This window comes from Dermacentor andersoni, chromosome 3 (assembly GCF_023375885.2).
Source record: "Dermacentor andersoni chromosome 3, qqDerAnde1_hic_scaffold, whole genome shotgun sequence".
Lineage (NCBI taxonomy): Eukaryota > Metazoa > Arthropoda > Arachnida > Ixodida > Ixodidae > Dermacentor > Dermacentor andersoni.
This window is the reverse complement of record NC_092816.1, coordinates 32,440,473-32,458,995: the sequence shown is the minus strand read 5'-3', so window position 1 is coordinate 32,458,995 and position 18,523 is coordinate 32,440,473. Positions and strand designations below refer to the sequence as shown.

General features: G+C 48.2%; 1 protein-coding gene across 1 annotated transcript in view; it reads right to left on the bottom strand.

Moving 5' to 3' along the window:
• Positions 1–18,523, bottom strand: part of LOC126520849 (neprilysin-1-like) — a 77,443-nt gene that overhangs the window by 34,480 nt on the left and 24,440 nt on the right. Inside the window, exon 2 of the mRNA XM_050169647.3 lies at positions 1,416–1,481. Coding sequence (XP_050025604.2) covers positions 1,416–1,481 — 66 coding nt within the window. The remainder of the gene's footprint in view (positions 1–1,415; positions 1,482–18,523) is intronic.

Sequence of the window (18,523 nt, the reverse complement as noted above, 5' to 3'; positions counted from 1 at the left end):
TGGTTGTGTCGTCACTTCTTTGTGGGTTGTACTGGGAGCTTGCGCTGGATTTTTCACGTTCAAAATACCATGTAACAACTAGCCCCAACAGAAGTTTTATTGAGGCTTAGCTAAGCTGGCGTCATCGCGTAAGCGTTCAGGAAGAGGAGACTTGGAGGGAGTGCACTGTTACGGACATACGACCATCCATGCACTCAAGTGAAGTGTAAACGCACGGCTGTCACTAAGTCCTTGCACTGTAGTCAAAGCTGTGGCATGGACCTTACTCTAACACTGGTAGTTCCGTGTAGAGGTGGCACCGTGCTCCCACTCCGTTTATACCGCAGAAACGTGGCTGCTACGCAGCTGTTTCCAACGATCACGCCCTCACACACAGCTACGCCCACAATAAGTGCGTCTAACGCCGTGTTGCCGAAATCAAACACCGCTGTTTACATCCAGTAGCCTCGGCGCACCACTTAGACGACTGTGGGTTTCCATCGTGCTTGAGTAAATTGAACCTAGCAAGCCAGTAGCAATGGCTGCGCATTGTACTACGCGTGGCGAGTTCCTTCTGCAACTCCTCGGGCTGCGAGTCTTTTCTAGCTATTGTACTTGCCGAACTCGTAATGGCTTCGTACAGCACGTTCGCTTCCCCGATTGGATGACGCAACCCGCTGACCTGGCAGCTCTGAGCGTTCTTGGCGATAAGCAGTGCGGGAGACCCTATTTCAAAAGATACAGGTAGTCTAGAGAAACAGTCTGAGCTAAAGCCGCGGTTTAAGTCTATTGTGGGCTAGCAGAAAACGCAGACCAAGTCAGGATTGTACTTATAGATTGCGCCGGTCCTCGAGCGCTGACATTTGCTAACATGTTCTCTTCCTGAAGGTTATCCCATTGAGGGCATTCCTACCACGGCCGACAGCAATGCCACACTGTTATTATTTTACTTTGTTTCAGCGTTTGTCTACATTTTCTTTACGAGGTAGGCTTTGTCAGAGAAGCACAAAAATGTTAGGCAGTGCAAAATCCGCCTGACTACATCCTACTGAAATATTGCGGTAAAGGGCTTGACAGATAAGCGATGAAGTCAGATAAAAAGAAAGGAAAAGAAATATGCGTGCAGCTCTTTCAGGTTGTATCGAGCCTTTCTCAAAAGCATACATGGCGGATGCGGTACAGCTGATGCCTGAGAGCTTCGGAAGGACAGTAAAAGAAGTTTTTTTTTTTTAATCTCATCGGGTTTAAAGCTCGATCGCGGGTTCCAAATAGGGACGTTATTAAAGCACCAACGTCAGGTGCGGTCACACGCGGTGCATGTACGCGTTATATGTTAAGTTTTCTTACAAAATTCTACTTCAGCTCTCGCGCTTTCATTCACTCATATGTCAGATTAGTACACTAATGGTAGCTAGCGCCAGTTTAAGGAAGCTTACGTTGGTAGCGAACTGATGCTTCGTTGAACGACAGGATTCCCGGCTTCGGCGTCTGTTGCCATCGTGCTGCAAAGAAGGAAGATCTCTTGTAGCTTTATTGAACCAAATACAATAGAGAGAGATAGAGATAGACGGGATAGGTGACCTTCGTGGTAGAAGATCATTAATAATCTAAACTAAGGTGGTTCCGTATCAGGAACAAACGGGAGTAAGTGTTCCTATGACGCTGACGTTAATATTTGAGCAGATAGCAACTAATAGCCTCACTCAAGAGAACAACAACGCAAAAGAGGCGTGCTGTTGGAGCACACACACACACACACACACACACACACACACACACACACACACGCACACGCACACGCACACGCACACGCACACACACACACACACACACACACACACGATCTGATGACCTGATTTTGTTGCTCTAAATATTTATCTAAACTACAACTGTAGATAAGGCATGCTGTTGGAGTACCCCTTTCAAAGACGGCCTTCGACATGTTCCTTACTTAGCGCTTCATTCAAGCTCTTGGCACCGCCGTCAGTCTGCGCCTGATTAGTATGAAGCGCTCGCGCCCTCATTCTTTACACCACGGCTATAAGCCATTAATGCGGTCAAAAAGAGAACTCAGTTGTGCAAGTATACAAAGACATTGAGACGCAACAACAGAAGAGGCTTCGCAATTATAACCTGAGACGTTGCTTCGGAAGGTCCGCGTTTGGTTAAAGGTAATCTGAAGAACACGTTTACAAGCCGGAAGCGAAAGCAGGCCTTTCTTTTATATACCAGAGCACGCCCTAAGGGCACTTACAAAATAAATTGCTGCATCCGCGACGTTCTAGCAGGTCATAAGCGCATATACATCCCTGGAGGTCACTAGCGAATTTAAGAGTTAGTTCAAAGAAAGTCAGTTATGGAATGATGAACATGCAAGCCGCATGAAAGGTCTACATAGCCGTCAAATATGACGCAGGTTTTATTTACTACGGATTAGAAATGCGACGCGATTGATTCATTCATCCCACTGTCGCTTTGAAGCTCGTTAGTCCATTCTTTTGCGGGTAAAGTAATATCGTGCTTGTTATATATATATATATATATATATATATATATATATATATATATATATATATATATATATATATATATATATATATATATATATATATATATATATATATATATATATATATATATATATATATATATATATATATATAACGGGTGTTCAAAATTAAGCTTTATGGTTTTCTTAAAGTTGGGCACTGGGAGGCACGCGAAGACCACCTGTGCAAATAAGTTATGTAGCCAAGGGGACAGAAAGTGAGATGATAATTATCGCTGTCAGCAGCCCAATTAACAAAAATTGAATAACTAACTTTTTATTGGCTGCAGTAAGTGTGTATGGTTTTATTCAAAAGTTAGAGAGAGTCGTATTTCTCCACAGTTTCAATTGTAAGAATTCTTCTAGCGTGTCTGTGCTCCTAGATATCCGACTCTAAAGTTTAATTGTCGTTCGCGTGATTACGCATGTAAGAGAGTGAGGATCGGCACCAAGCTCCTGCCTGACGTGGCGCGGCTGTTGCGTGCGGCGTTTAGTCTGACAAGGCGGAGGCATAGGCAAAGATCATAACTGCTCCCCTTCTCCTCTTGGCTGGCCACTATCGTCGTTTCACTCTCGCATGCTTTCACTCGCACCTACTGCATACAGTGTGCGGCGATGATGTTATCGCCCTCGAACTTTATACGGAACATCAGGGTGACGGCGATGGCGACGGCAAAAATCCGCCTGGAGTGTCCATATAATTGCTATCGCAACAAACGCTGAAAGTGGTTGCGCGATAATCATACTACGACACTCTTGGAGTACATCCAGAGAAAGAAAGAGAGGAGAAGCAAGGAAATACAGAGAGGTTAACCAGACGCACGTCCGGTTTGCTACCCTGCACAGGGAAAGAGGCTAAAAGGCTGAAAGGAGAGAGAAAAAAGGGAGAGGGAAAGTCACCAGTTGAGCGCACAGTTGAATTTGTGCAACGAGTGTATATAAATGGTCACAGAGACCTGTACTTCAGCAACGTCCTCGTTGCTTTCTCTGCCAAGGGGTTCACCTAACCCAGTGTTATGGATATAGGTCTCTCCTGCCTTTCATTGGTATATTTCATTGGTATATTCATTGGTATTGGCAGACTAGACTCGAGACCGTTCACCGAGTCAAAGATACTCGGACCGTGGCCACAACCGTCACTGGCTCGAAAAGCGATTCGTGCACTAGTGCGGTACTTGAAGTGCACGGGCTTAAGAGACCGCTTATAGTGTCATTGTGTACGCTGTCCCTCCCACACGTACTCAGTACTTACTCTCTCCCTTTCTTCCTCTTTCTATTCCCCTTTCCCCCACACCCAGTGTAGGCTAGCAAACCGGATGCTGTTCTGGTTGACCTCCCTGTCTTTCCTACCCATGCTTTCTCTCTCTCTCTCTCATTGGTATATTTGGTGTATTGGTACATTGGTGTCACTGGTGCAGAAGGACTACCCTAGCACATAAGCCCAAGCTATATGGTGAATGTTGCCGACAAACGAAGCAAACACTTGCGACGTCGCAGGTCCGCTCTGACATCGAACATGAGCGCCTGCACGCACCCAGGGTAGTTTGCAAAACTGTGCATGGACAGAACGTTATAATTGCTTATTACACCATGGCTTTACTACGCGAAGCAGCGCGGCCAATCCTCCGCGTTTGCCTCAGAGTAAAAAAAATTACTGCATGCTTGTTGATTAAAGTTTCTCGTTTCTATTTCTCGGCCGAATTTCGCTCCCTTTTGCTGTATTTATCCCCGAGGTCGATAAATGAGGACTTCGGACTTTTTTTTCTCAGATTTTTTTTTTGTTTCTCCCTGTCGCCGTAGAGCAGAGACGAGCAATGTGCGTGTACTTACTTCGACACGAGAACACGACATTCGCGAGGTGCATGACGCGGCTGCCGCGGGAGCGCATATTATTAGACCGCGCCGTCCAATATATAGCGCTCAGCCAACTTAGTTGGGCCAATTTTCTCGATCATTCACGCCCGCGTGCCCGCACCTCCTCGACCAGCAAGCGACGCGCGCTCCTCGCAGTGATCCCCAGCGTTTTCGTCGAAGTGTTTTGCCGCATGCTCGCGCCGCGATCAGCATCGGCGTAATTCGCTCCGCCACCGACACTGGGGAGAGGGAGGGGGAGCGATTTCTCGGAGCGATTTCTCGTTCGCGCCTAACTGGACGCATCGGGATGGAGCGTTTACAAGATTATGCAACTCTACCGATGCGTTTCGCCAGTCGCCCGAATAACAGCGACGAAAATGAAAAAAAGAAAAGAAACGCAAGAACGAGCGACACCTGCGTTGCGTCGTTGAATCGGTACCGCGTTTTCGCGTTTTATTTGCATAAGATGCGCGCATGCTCGAGAGAAGCGAGCGAACGCTCTTTTGCCAGCCCTGTGCGTTCGCGGGGCGCGTATTTGCCGGTGCGGGGCTTATGTTTTATGCGTGCGCGAGTGCACGCGTGCGTGTTAAGACGCTCTGCCACCAGCGCCGCCCAATTTCCGCGTATATACGTTCGGACGACGGCGGCAGAAACGAGTGTCGCTGCTTGGCTTTGGCTTTATTATCGCGGAACTCTTTCGAGAATGCGAGAGTTCGTTGGAATTGCAGGCGCACTCGGTTTCATCGTTCGCACGGCCAGGCGCCACGTTTTGCCAATGTCCATTTTCGCCGACTCCATTCACTGTTCCATACAAGTAATCTCTCGGTGCAAGACGCCACCTACACGCTGTACCCGAAATTTCACGAGCTTTGTCGCCAGTTATATGTCAACAAGGACATGTACGACCAGATTGAGTATGCGTCGCGAACAGCGCTGACATTCTGGAATGTCGTTGTGCGCGAGAACCAGCGAATACTCTGTAATTTACGCTGAGTCATTTATAAACAGAAGACGCACTTGGTCCATGAGATTAGATTCGACTACCGACGACTGTGCTGGCTGCTACCGTTGTGATACGAGTGTTGCATGTGTTTCTTGGTACAAGTTCGCCCGACTTTCCGACCGTGTTTTTTTTTTTCCGCCGTCACTGCAATGTGACAATCTAAACGTTGCAATGTTAGTCGTGCCGTGTATATTATACACTATTCTCAAAATATGTTTTTTTTATTAAATGGTGAGACCATGGAAAATGGACCACCAGATGGCTGGCTATCCCAGTGATGAGAAAATAAACTGCAGCGACTAAAGGGTGCAGGTATAAAAAAAATAGAGAGAGAAAAAAGGAAAAAGAAATTCTAAAAGGGAATATATCAGCGAAATACGAGTAGGAAGAATAGGAAGAGGTGGAATAGTTCTCAACTTAAGAGCGCAGTAAGATCACCGCCCAAAATTATTTCGCTCAGAAGTTGGTAGGTTCTAGCGCTTGTTTCCATTTCTTACATATTCCTCATTGTCGAAGCCCGAGCTTTATGATACTTTGCATCGTCGGTATAAAGGTCGAAAGAACAATAACATAAAGGACGATCTAACAATAACCGAAGCTAAGCAGATTCATCCCAAGCGAGCCGTCGCGGCGAGAATACTCATTATTACGCATCACTTCGCGCGCTTAACGAAAAATAGAACGGCCGCTTCTTGTATAAAACTGGAACCGGACGCATTTCTCGTGGCAGAACTGTAATTAAAAACCGCATGCCTTAGCGAGACCGCATATGACAGTCCCCCCCTCCCCTCCACCCCGCCTTACCTAATATAACATAGAATACGTTCTCGGAGTCTTTCGTGTAAAGCTGTGTTGAGGCGGCTCTCGCAAAATTAAATAAATCAAAATGCTTTATGTCTAATATTTATTACTTTTCTTGCGAGGCTCGCGTGGTTCCTTCCTGTGGCGGATTATTTCGGCTCCTTAATGGGATTTATGATTGCAGGGACCGGACCCTTTAAGAAAGATTTGTTTTTAATGCTTTTAAAATCCTGTACGTCCAAGCGTCAAAATATTGGCCTACTTTGTACGGTCGGTGATAGTTTTAACATCGGTTGGCTGTATCTGGTTCAGAGTTTCTCACGTGAACGAACGTGGCGTGGTAAGGCTTTGCCATCTGGCAGGTTTCTTTTTCTTAAGTTTTGTTTATTATCTATCTATCTATCTATCTATCTATCTATCTATCTATCTATCTATCTATCTATCTATCTATCTATCTATCTATCTATCTATCTATCTATCTATCTATCTATCTATCTATCTATCTATATGTCTGTCTGTCTGTCTGTCTGTCTGTCTGTCTGTCTGTCTGTCTGTCTGTCTGTCTGTCTATCTATCTATCTATCTATCTATCTATCTATCTATCTATCTATCTATCTATCTATCTATCTATCTATCTATCTATCTTATTACGACAGCAATTATATCAATTATATGGACATTCCAAGCGCATTTCTGCCGTCGGCGTCGCCGTGAGGTCCCGCGTAAAGTCCAAGGGCGATAACACCGTCGCCGCGCGCCCTATGCTGTATGTGCGAGTGGAAGCGTGCGAGGGGCGCCATGATCGCGGCCGAATCTCGCCGGCGCGAAAGGGACGAATACGAAAAAGAAGCGCACCGTCTTCTCTCGCGCGCGAGACACCCAACGTTGCAAGGCGCTGGGGGAAGGGCAGGGAGGGGGCGACATTCTCTCCGGCTGCAACTGCGCATGTGGCGGCTGTGCGCGGCGGCCGTATGTTGAGCGCGATCTGCGTTGGGGCAGAGTAAGTTTGTCGGTGGTTCGTAGCTTTGTGCGTGCTGTGTGTCCTCGGCACTCGTTTTGCGTTGAAGCGATAGACAGCACGAATGTCACTTCGCTTGCTGCCTCTGCCGCGTTTCCTCACGCGAGCGTTTTAACAGCGAGAGTGTCCGCAGACATCGAGTGTGATGTGTTCATGTTTGCTGTGCGCGCTGAAACCATGCGTATTAATTTAGTTAGCAAGCGAATGTTTACAAGTTTAGACGGCTGATAAAAGTACTTTCCTTCGTACGGCTCTGTGATAATTAGCTATAGCAATCGATGCTTCGCCTTTCGGGCAAAACTGCGTTTTTTTCTAAGGAAAGCAGTAGTGGTAGATGCGTCTTTATTGAAGTTGAGGGGATGACCCCGAGGTCTGCAACAGGATAGGTGTAAAAATATCGCTACGCTCAACTGTTCACAGTTTAGCGGTTACATATGGGCCACCAAACCGGCCTCCCATATGTAAGAGAGGAGCTTGCGGTACGATGTGTCGTTCACCCACGTCTGTTGGCCATTTTTATTTTGCAGGGCATGAGACCGCGCTAGTTGGTATTTCATGCTGAAGTGACTAGCGAAAAAGTGGACACGGGACACTAAAAAGGCGACAAGGACAAGCGCAGAAGATCTTTGTCCTCGTCGCCTTTTTAGTGTCCCGTGTCCACTCTTGCACTAGTCACTTCTTCATTTCGCATGCTGACTTAGGCTTGGGCAGTATGACGACGTCTAATATATACCGTACTTACAGCAACTGGGCAAGTCTACAGAAAGTGTGAAAGGTGCGTGCTTTTAATTATTGACGGTACAAGTTCTCAATGATTTCTTTTTCCTTACTTTAAAATAGTCGACACGTGCGCTCTCATTAACGAAAATTCGAGAACTGTACCGCGCCTGTATCGTCTTATGTATTTCCTTATCCGAGTCATCCTGTATCAGTACTTATTCGCCTAACACGGCTGACCCACCCACCTGGTGCTCAATATTTTTTTTCTCTTTTTTTACGTGCTAAAAAAGTCTTCGTGCCGCCAGTCGACGCACCCAATAAAACAAGGTTCCCTCGTCAGGCTTATTTTTCAGTCTTCATGCGAAGGTTTCTCAGAACATCCTGCATCATGTTTGTCGTCGTTCGCTTTATTATAGATGTTATCGAAGATATTACCGTATTTCAGCACAATACGCGTTTCATTTGCCGGGTATAGTGCAATATCAAGATTGTTCGTTTATACTGCGATTCTTAAGCGTTTCGCAATGTTGTTGTTCTAGAAGTGGAACTGGCTAGACCGCATGCAATATGTGATCATGTATTAACCGTAAAATTCGGTTGAGCAAGCTGCCCGTTTGTATACAAAGGGACATCTTCACGCTTGCTGCATGAAAAAAATAATAAATGAAAAAATAATAAAGAAAGACAATTACATTGACGCTGCGCTTCTTCTTATCGCTATCCGTAGATTCCAAGAAAAATTATCGGCAATGGCTTTTTGCACACGTACAGTCGAGAGCAAAATTCTAGATACCGTGGCATCAGCAAAAAAAAAATCGAGCACAGTGTTGCAACATGAAATTGTCTGGATGCATGACGCCGGTCCAACAGGCGCACGTAGGCAGTTCTTATGCTCAGGCTGCGAAAAAAAAAAAAAATTAGCGGCACCTCTGGCCCCCAAATTTCTGCTCGACTGTGGGTTAAAAAAAACATTATACGAAGGCAGTAACTGCTTCATTCGCTAACGTTGTTGATTTGTTACTAATTCTGCAATAACCACTCACTAGCGTGAAACCCATAGTCGATGCGGATTATGGGTCAATAAACACGACTACCCGTTTCGGCCTGTACGTTCGATCCGTTTGTTTGCGTGATGACGGCCCTAAGGCGTCGTTATAATGACGTAGTACCATTTCGTTGATGATGCGGCGTCAGCATTCCTGCGCTACTTGCATGAATACATAATCGTGGGCAAAGAGTTCCAATAATACACTAGAGAACGTCATGCACTTGTGCGAAAGCCGCCTCGCTCGCAATGCCTATTGGCATGCTTGAGATTATGGTACAGCAAGGACATGCACGTCGACTGTACATCATAACCATGATTTTGCGACTTCGCAGTGATGACGACGTGTACTGTGCCCGTGACGCGCCAGTGGATGCGTTAACTAAGTTTACTGCTGCCAGAGTCCCACTGTACTAAGAAACTATAGTGACGACTTTGATACACTGAGCTCATCTCAGCAAGCATGTCGGTTTGATTCTTCTCCTTTTTCAGAACGGAAACTCCGAAGTATTCGATCTCTGTTAGAAAGCTTAGGGGGTACTCGCCTTCGTGGAGTAGTGGCTTTGATGTTGCGCTGCTAAGCCTGAGGGCGCGGGATCAAATTCCGGTCGCGGCGGTCGCATTTCGATAGGGGGCGAAATGCAAAAACGGCCCTGTTCCGTGCATTGGGTGCACGTTAAAAAACTTCGGGTGGTCAGAATTAGTCGGCAGTCCGCCCACGACGGCGTGCCTCATAATCAGATAGCGGTTTTGGCACGTAAACCCGCAGAATTAGAATTAAGCTTAGGGCGGCGTCGCCATAACTACGTTGCGTCACACGCTGTAGCTTTTCCTGTTCGATAGCTGGCGGCGCTGCGCACCTCCACCACCGCCGATATTTTTCTTCGTTTCTAGGTGAATATAATGAAATCGCATCTGTGCGCACTGGTGCGATGATGATTGGATGAAACGGCGCCCCGGTGCGATTTGCCGAATTCGCCACAAGTTAGTCCGATTAGCAGGCTTTCCGCGTCAGTGTTACCTGTGTGTCGTTCAGGTTCGCGCTTTTCGTCCCCAGCACGCGATAATGTATAGAGTATCTGTCGTTTTTCACACAGCGTGGGAGTCGTAAAACAGATTTGCCGAGCAGCACTTGACTTGCGCTGGAGCAACGAAGTAACACTCGACTGGGAAAGGCAAACGATCGTCGTATGCGGATATGGCTGGGTGCCGGTAGCGGCATTCCTCCGTTGTTTATCTCCACTTGTTCGGAGGCCGTTAGTTTACGAGGCAGGCGACGCCCGCTTGACCATCTGGGACGACGGCGCAGTGCTGCGTATAGTGTATAACGGGCCAAGGTCCTCGTTGGGGACACGCTGCGCCGCTCACAGAGTTGGGCCATAGCGACGACGACGTCGGGCCAGATTATTTCAGCCAAGGTGAGCGTGGTTTGCAGCCATATGCAGATTCAGTGGCTGGCCGCTTTACAGCGGTTGATTCATTCATTCCGGATGCTTTCTTCGGCGGGTACCAGGTGGCGGTGAACAAGTAAAAAGGTGCGAGATCGGGTTGCCTTAGAACACGCACCTATAAAGCGATATATAAGAAGGAAGAAGAAGCATGTGCTTGCTGCGGTAAAGCTAGGGAAACTATGGAGCATGTTTCATTGGAATGTGAAGACGTCTGCCCAGCAGTCGATTTAGGCACCTCTGGCCTCCTTGGAGCCCTTGGGTTCAGCGAGAGCAGCGGAAAAGTAAATATGCCCGCAATAGGGATTAGTAAGAGGCGATTGGAGGATTGGTGGAAGAAAAGTAGGCAAACGAAAAAAAACGGAGACGTACAAAAGCACAGTTCACAATAGGGGATTAGAAAGTTTGGTTGTGGGAGTTCATAGTGTTTTCTTTTTCTTTTTGTATAGTTTAACCTAGGTAGGACATTAGGCAGTATAATAACAAGAGCTTGGTGGCGCAACCCACCGCCCCGTCCCAAAGGGGACGCTCATAACATCCATCCGATGCGATGCGTGCGTGTCAAGGATTTTGACAGCTTACATTTCACTTGAGAAAATTCAATGAAGAATGCAATCAAATTATAGGGTTTATTGTCCAGAATCAACTTGCCGGCCATGAGAGAAGAGGTAGGGGGAAGCAGGGAATTTCGACCAGCTGTGGTTCTTTAACGGGCACCCGAAACACGACAAACCAGCGTTTTTGAATTCGGTCGCTTGAAAAGATGAGTATACAAAGCCGAGAACAAACGGAGCCAGGAGGTGACTGGGAAATTAATAAAGCGTTTTTCACGTTACACAGTGAAATATGTAGGCAGGTGCCGGAACGAAGAAAGAAAAATTGGCTGATTCAATGTTCCATACTCTGCAGGTGGCACGATTATAGCTGTACACGCAAATTCACAACACGGAATAACCGCTCATAAATGTTTCAAAGCGTTGTTTCCAGAAATGTCCGCAGTACTGGCTGACCGTCGTTTTAGGAACGTTCTAAGGTCAGTAAAAAAGTCTGCACCAGTTTTATGTGCTGCACAACACTTTAAATAAGATCGAAACTCATGCCGGCGTCTGTACTCAAGAATATTTAAAAAGGAAAAACAAGAAACTATAACTTGACTTAGAGAAAGAAAAGATTAGCTCGTATCTAACGAGGTTTGCTTGATGTCGATATCTCGCCGATACTATTGATTTTGCACTGCATGCCGTCTCTCTTTAATTGAGGGCAAAATTGTGTCAACGTCAGCCGCGGGTAATCTAGCGCAGCTCTTTCACTTTTCGAGCACGATGATGTACCACATGATGTACATGATGTACCCAACAATTTTACGAATTCCCGCTCTTGCGTTATGGCCAAGAGGCCCAGCTATCAGTTCTGCTGCGGCCAAGATGCCTTTTATGCTTACCTCGTTTAACTAGTCATTTACTATCGTTGCGCTGTTGTAAACCTGACGCCGTAAAAACACGACGGCACCTCTTGTCCCCAGAGAGAGAGATAGCAAATCTACGGGAACTTGCCAGAAGATGAGATGACAGAAGTTTCGTGACCGATTAAGCCAGCTACAGCACGCCTTGGCATACCACAGCTGCCATAAGCTAATTTCAGTCGCTAGTTTTATAGCCTCGAGAAGTTAAGGAGCAAAGAGGGAAGACCGGCGCAGAAAGTAAGAGCCGTCTCAGTCTATATATGCAGATGCAGAAAATCGCGACCTTGGTGCGACAAAAAAAAAAAAAAGAAAGAAAGAAAATCGCTCGATCGCGCAGCGCTGAATGGAGTTTGGCGCGGTCGACAACCTCCCGCTGTGCGCGCGGCTTAACCGGGGCAAGGCTCGGCTGCACTGTTGCGATATGCGAAGGGACGAAAGTGGTGGACGACGCTGCCGCTTTCGCCGACCCGACAATTAAGAGACGAAACCTTTCAAGGCCAAGCACGCGAAGTGGTTTCGCCAGCGAAAGGACCCATGCGCGGACAGATACACACGAACAGCTTGCCGTTTCTTGCCTTTACGTTTCTTCATTTTTTTTTCCGACGTAAGAAAACGAGATCAGGGACGTTTGTTTAACGGAGGGGCGCGCCTTTCCGCCCTCGCTCGGCTGTATTCTGCTCGGTCTGGTTCGCTGCGTTTCTTGCGCGAACAGTTGGTTGCTTTTTCTGCAGCCTGCGTTGTTGCGGTTCGTCGCTGTCTTCCTTTTTTTTTTCTTGCGACGAAATTCTCCAGGATAGTAGCGCACGGCTGGCTCTTTCGCCAGCGTTTGTGTTCAGAGGAACAGACAGATGAGTAGCGGTGTGTGGCGTTCCGTCGAGCCGCGGCAGCGTCGCCGTACCTTGCCGTTTATTTAATTCATCCGTAGAGAGAATAAACACACTGATGGTGCGAACCGAATAGACTGCATCCATGCAGTGAGTGCTTGGACGAACGCTTGGTGGCGTCAGCCTTCGTTGCGCTTCTGCTTGCTGTCTTGAGAGATCACTTTCCATGACATTCCGAATGTAAGCACTCTGTCGTGGTTGAGTTCCTAGCTGAACTGAGCGTTTACTTCTGTCACACAAGTGGGAGAGGCTTCACGAGCATTTTTGATTTAGTACTGTGCGAAAACCAATGGTTGGCCTGAGCACCTCATCGAAGTGCGCGAAATTTTCTTTGCCCCTTCGCCTCCTCTCTCTCCATCCTCTCATTCCTCTCTTACATCATGTCGTCCGGCCTGGACATTATGTGGTGGGAGATGGAGCCGCAAGTTGGCCGTGATGTCAGTCTTTGAATAAAGACGTGTGGGGAAGGGGGGAAGAGAAAAGCAGAAGGCAGGGAGGTTTACAAGAATAACGTCCGGTTGGCTACCCTACACCGGGGGAACGGGAAAGGGAGAACAAAGCTGACAAGGAGAAAGAGGAGGGAAGGAAAGAAGGAAATTAACGGTGAGTCCGCTGACGCGTGTGGTATAATAGAAATTGCATTAATAGTCACAGACGCTCGCACAAGCCCGTCGTCCTCAAGAAGCACAAAAGCGCCCTCATCGCTTGATGGGCCGGCGAGTGTGTGTGTCACCATCACTTAGCAGAGCCCTATGCTACGTAGCATAGGGCATGGTCAATACTTCGGATGGGGCCCCCTTGTTGTCACTTGGTTCCTTAGTTTGCAAGAAATGTGAGCGCAAGGGTGCCGTTCCTCTTTTGACTCTGCACAGCCTCAATCCGTCTAGAAACATTAAATGTTCTAAATACTTCCACAGCTACGCGTTCCTCCTCCACTTGGCTCAGACTGCAAGCAATTAAGTTAATAAAGAGGAACACTTTGTGGGTGGCGGCGCGGAGAGGTAGCCGCCGTAGTCACGGTTTATTTATTCCGACCAGCCATGGTGCGGCGGGCTCTCCGGAGCGGCCGACACCGAGGCCGCTTAGGTCGAACGCGCCATCGTCTTCTATCCTCGCGCGACCTGCACGTTCTTCTTCGCCGGCTTTGGAGGCTGTTACGTCTCAACACCACAAAGGCGTTCATTAGACGTTTGCCACGAGACAAACCCGCACCCATCCATCAGCGCCTATTCAGACGTCAACGCAGCATGGACACCGACTGTTGACGGGTCCACAAAAGGCCACTACCGCTACTTGGCGGCGTGAGCCAATGATGACAGGGCCAACATCAAGTGCTACCGAAGAACGATGGCGACCTTAAGGATTCGCAGGTTGCTATCCTGCCACATATTCCATATCATCGGGTTTCAGAGGCGGTGTTACTGCGGAGCGTTGCGGTAGCATGGGCCTGGTATCGCAACGGATTCGGCGATTGTGATTTGCTGATAGACAGTCTTCAGATTCCCTAGTCGACTAACCTAGGGAAGACGACGATATTAAAAGCGGGGACTTTTCGTGCAGTAGGCGGAGGGTACTGATGTGAACTCGGACGTTTAACTTGTTCCTGCATGGAGTGGGCTTCCCGTAACTGGAGCCGCGTAACTAAGCCAATAAACCCCTTTTCCTTCATTTCTACTACTGGACGTATTCGTCGATGGGCATGGTGGATTTCTTACCCTAACTCCACCAAGAGCCGCAAGAAGGCGACAGTCGCGCCGCTAATCATACAGTTATGTAAAATGCTTCGGCGCAGACGGAAAAGGATTAACTGACAGCGTGTGATCCTTTCTGTCACAGAACGCAGGCACTGCCTTTTTATTGTTTCTGTCAGCCCAACATGATGTATGTCGATCTTCCCAAACGAACCATCAACTGCTGACAGCGTCCGCAGTTCATGGTTTGTTTGGAAGGATCAACGTATATATAGAGCCTGTTAAGGAGGAAAGAGAAAAGCAGAAGGCAGGGAGGTTAACCAGAATAACGTCCAGTTGGCTACCCTACACCGGGGGAATGGAAAAGGGGAAAACAAAGCTGACAGGGAGAGAGACGAAGGAAGGAAAGAAGGAAATTAGTGGTGAGTTCGCTGACGCGTGTGGTCTAATAGAAATTGCATTAATAGTCGCAGGCGTTCACACAAGCTCGTCGTCCTCAAGAAGCACAAAATCGCCTTCACCGCTTTACGAGCCGACGAGCGATGGGGGCGGTGTTCTAGCAGCACCTGCACAGAAAGCGGCCGATTGTCCAGTTTTTGGAGAGCGTTGGCAAGTTATTGTCTTTCTGGGGCATATCGTGGACAGTGGCACAGCAGGTGGTCCATATTTTCTTCGGTGCCGCAGACCTCGCATGCTGCACTGTCGGTCACTCCAATTAATGTAGAGTATGCCTTTGTGAAGGCACCTCCTAACCAAAGGTGACAGAGAAGCGTAGCTTCACGTCGAGAAAGTCCGAGTGGAGGTCGGAGTTGCACTGAGGGATTTAATCGATGCAGTCGTGTAAGTCTTAAGTTTGGCCAGTTCCACTCGGTCAGTAAGAGACTGCGTGCCAGGTGTCGAAACGTCTGTCATCGAAAGCGGAATTGGAACGCTGTGTTCTTCTTGGTGTGCTGAGCGAGCAGCGTAATCGGCGGAATCATTGCCACTGAATGCCCAATGGGGCTAGGTACCCACTGAAAAACAATCTCGTGACCTTTTTGTTGGACGTGATGCTGAAGTTTCACGATTTCGTATGTCAACTGTACATGACATCCGCGTCGCAGAACTGACTGCGTGCACTGTAATGCCGGTTTTGAGTCAGAGAACACGGCCCATTTCCTAGGTCTTTCAGAATCAATGAATTCCAGAGCACGTCGCAGAGCCGTTAGTTCTGCCGCCGTTGAGGTCGTGACATGCGTGTCTTGAACCGCAATTTTATTCCTCTCGTTGGTATAACCACTGCACCACCAGAACTGGACGACGTAGTCGATCCATCGGTATAGATGTGCACGTGGTTGCTGTACTTTTGATGCAGAAGAAGAGCTTGTTAAGACTGTTTAAACACGCCAAGCGTCTAAACTCACAAAGAGAGACCGACTTAGATCTGCGAATAATGATGACCAAAGCAGGACGACGTGATCCCGCCAGATGTGCGCGATTGCAGTCAGCGTTTCTCCACGATGAAAAGAGGTTTCACGAACCTCTTTGCACGAGGAGCGTAGAATATCAGTTCCACGCGGTGAACAATTCAATTAAAAAGCGATGCATGCAGATGCATGCCTAGGACGATGCACGGGGTTAGTGTCCGCACGTCAACTTTGTATTCAGAGGCAGCATTCGATTAAGTCAGCTGTTTTAATCACTCATCCCAGTGCGAAAGGCGACGCAATGGGCGCCGATCAGGTGGTACGAAGTATCAAGAGGTCAATGCCCGGTTATCTATAAGGACATTTGACCAACCTGCCCAACAAGAGCTTCTCCTGACGTTGGCACCTACTTGGCGGTGTGGGACAGACAGTGATGCGGGAGAGATTGTAGACGGATTGCGTCGTCGACATCAGCATACATCACCATCGTACTTGGTGGTCACTTCTTGCTATTCTCCAGCGGCGCGCAATGCAGAACAGGAAAAGAACACTGCAACTGGAATTGCTGAGCACACGTAAAGCAGCTCTAAATGTTGACGGTACCGCTGCTGCTCAGCAATCCTCGTTTTATGGGACGACGGTCGCAGAACATCAATGTTGCGTCTATGCATTGCACCAAGCACGGCACCTTCGGCGATATAGGAAAGATACAACGTTGCTCGTTGCAGATACAGACGGCACTGAGCGATAAACGGCGCACTCTGTGCAATGAAACAATTCGCCGGAGAAGGAGCGAGTGCAAGGGCGGGACGGAGCGGAGAGCGGCAAAGGGGCAGACCCGCGTACAATGCCGCGAGCCGAAAAAAAACAAAAACAAAGCACGTGTGCCATAGATATATGTAGGCTGGAACAAGAACAAGAGAGTCGGCAACGAGTTCGGGGGGTCCTTTCTCCGAGAGCCCACTTCCGCGAGCAACAATGTCGGCGAGCGGACGTTAATCGCTGACAGCCTTTCAGCGATAGCAGTGCCGGAGCCGAGAGGCACGGCTGGTCGCGCGCCTATGCGGCGAGCGCGTGTACATCGTATACCGTACGCTCGATAGTGCAGGACGGCGACAAAGCGGACCCGCTCGAAGGACTGACCTGGACGCTGCTCGTGCTGGGAAGGCCGGCACTCGTCCGGCATGCAAATGAGCCTTGTTTTCCTTCCGCTCCACACCTCGACTCCACTTTTTTGATCGTCGCCGCATGCGCTTCGCGACACGAGAAAAGCGAGTGGACATCAATTCGCGCGCGCAGCGGGAGCGCGGTGCCGGCACGTGATAGGGCAGGTGGAGCGCAAGCCTGCGTCGAAAAGTGAAACCCTTATCACACCCAGTCCACTCGTTCAGTTGAGCAAGGTGTGGCGGTATATCGCCATCCTCGCGTCTCTCGTATACATCGGATTGAAATGGATTCGCCTCTGTGGAAACTGCGCTGGGCCGGGTGCTATGAATTACGTGGATAAATTGAGCTGGTCAGTGTAAGCTTGCGGGTCGTACGCGCACAGTAATATGTTAAAGTTGCGACTGATCATTCTTCGAAAGGACTGGCGCAAGTCTCGTGTTATTAGTGATGGTTAGAATGGTCGAATGGAGACGAAGTGCTCGCGACATCGGTGTCGCGTGTAGCGCACAAGCTGCCATTGCCGAATATGACGATCCCTATATTAACTCAGCACGACAATACACAACCAACGGCGTGCCTTAGTCAGGTCTGTGTTACATAATACTCGCAATACGGCAGCCGCTATGGCGTTCTGCTCATTCTCACAACGTCGCGGGTTAGGCACTCGACCGCGGCAGCCGCAATTCAATGAAGGCGGTATGCAAAAGAGCCCGCTAGTACCTGGACTTGAGTACACCTTACAGAAGCCCGGGTGGTGAAAATTAAATCGTAGTTCCCAACACCGCCGTCTTTACAGCCCTGGCACAAGTTTTGCACGTAACACGCTGTCAGGAGCATAGTACTTCTATTACTCAGCAGGGATCACGGTTGCTTCGCACAAACATGTAGAACCTTGATGGAGGCTTAGATAAAGGGTTTTTGGATGTAGGTCTGTTGTAAATATATAGGACAGAGCAGTGCCGTTAGCACGCGAAATGTACAGAGGCGGAATAACTATTAAAGAAACCCATACATGTTTCTCTTTCTGATGACTGACTTCGAGAAGCACAATGCGACGTTGTAGATCGAGGGGCACCAGATATTATCGCAGAAAACTAATTCAGTAAGAACCGTCACCCCTTATAGGCGGGGTACACAAGCGCAATCATTAATGTGCTTAACTCAAAGAATGTGTGCATGCGCTCGTTGTGAAACGTAGCAGAGGCGTTAAGAACTTGGGAGAACGGGACACTGAATAATATTACAATTAATCGTCATTCGTGGAGCGTCTGGTGAAATGAAGGTACCTTTAAATATCACAAGTGTAGAGAAGTTACAGCATCGCTGCCAGCATGCGTGTCCCGATTGTTTTCTCGCTGTCCTGTTTCGACGATGCTGCAGTGCGAGATGAAAAACCATCCAGACTAGACAAACACGCATCGTACCATTATCTGCATTGCGCACAGAATGTGTACTCTAATATAACTAGAGCAAACAAAAACACAAACTTGTCTTCCT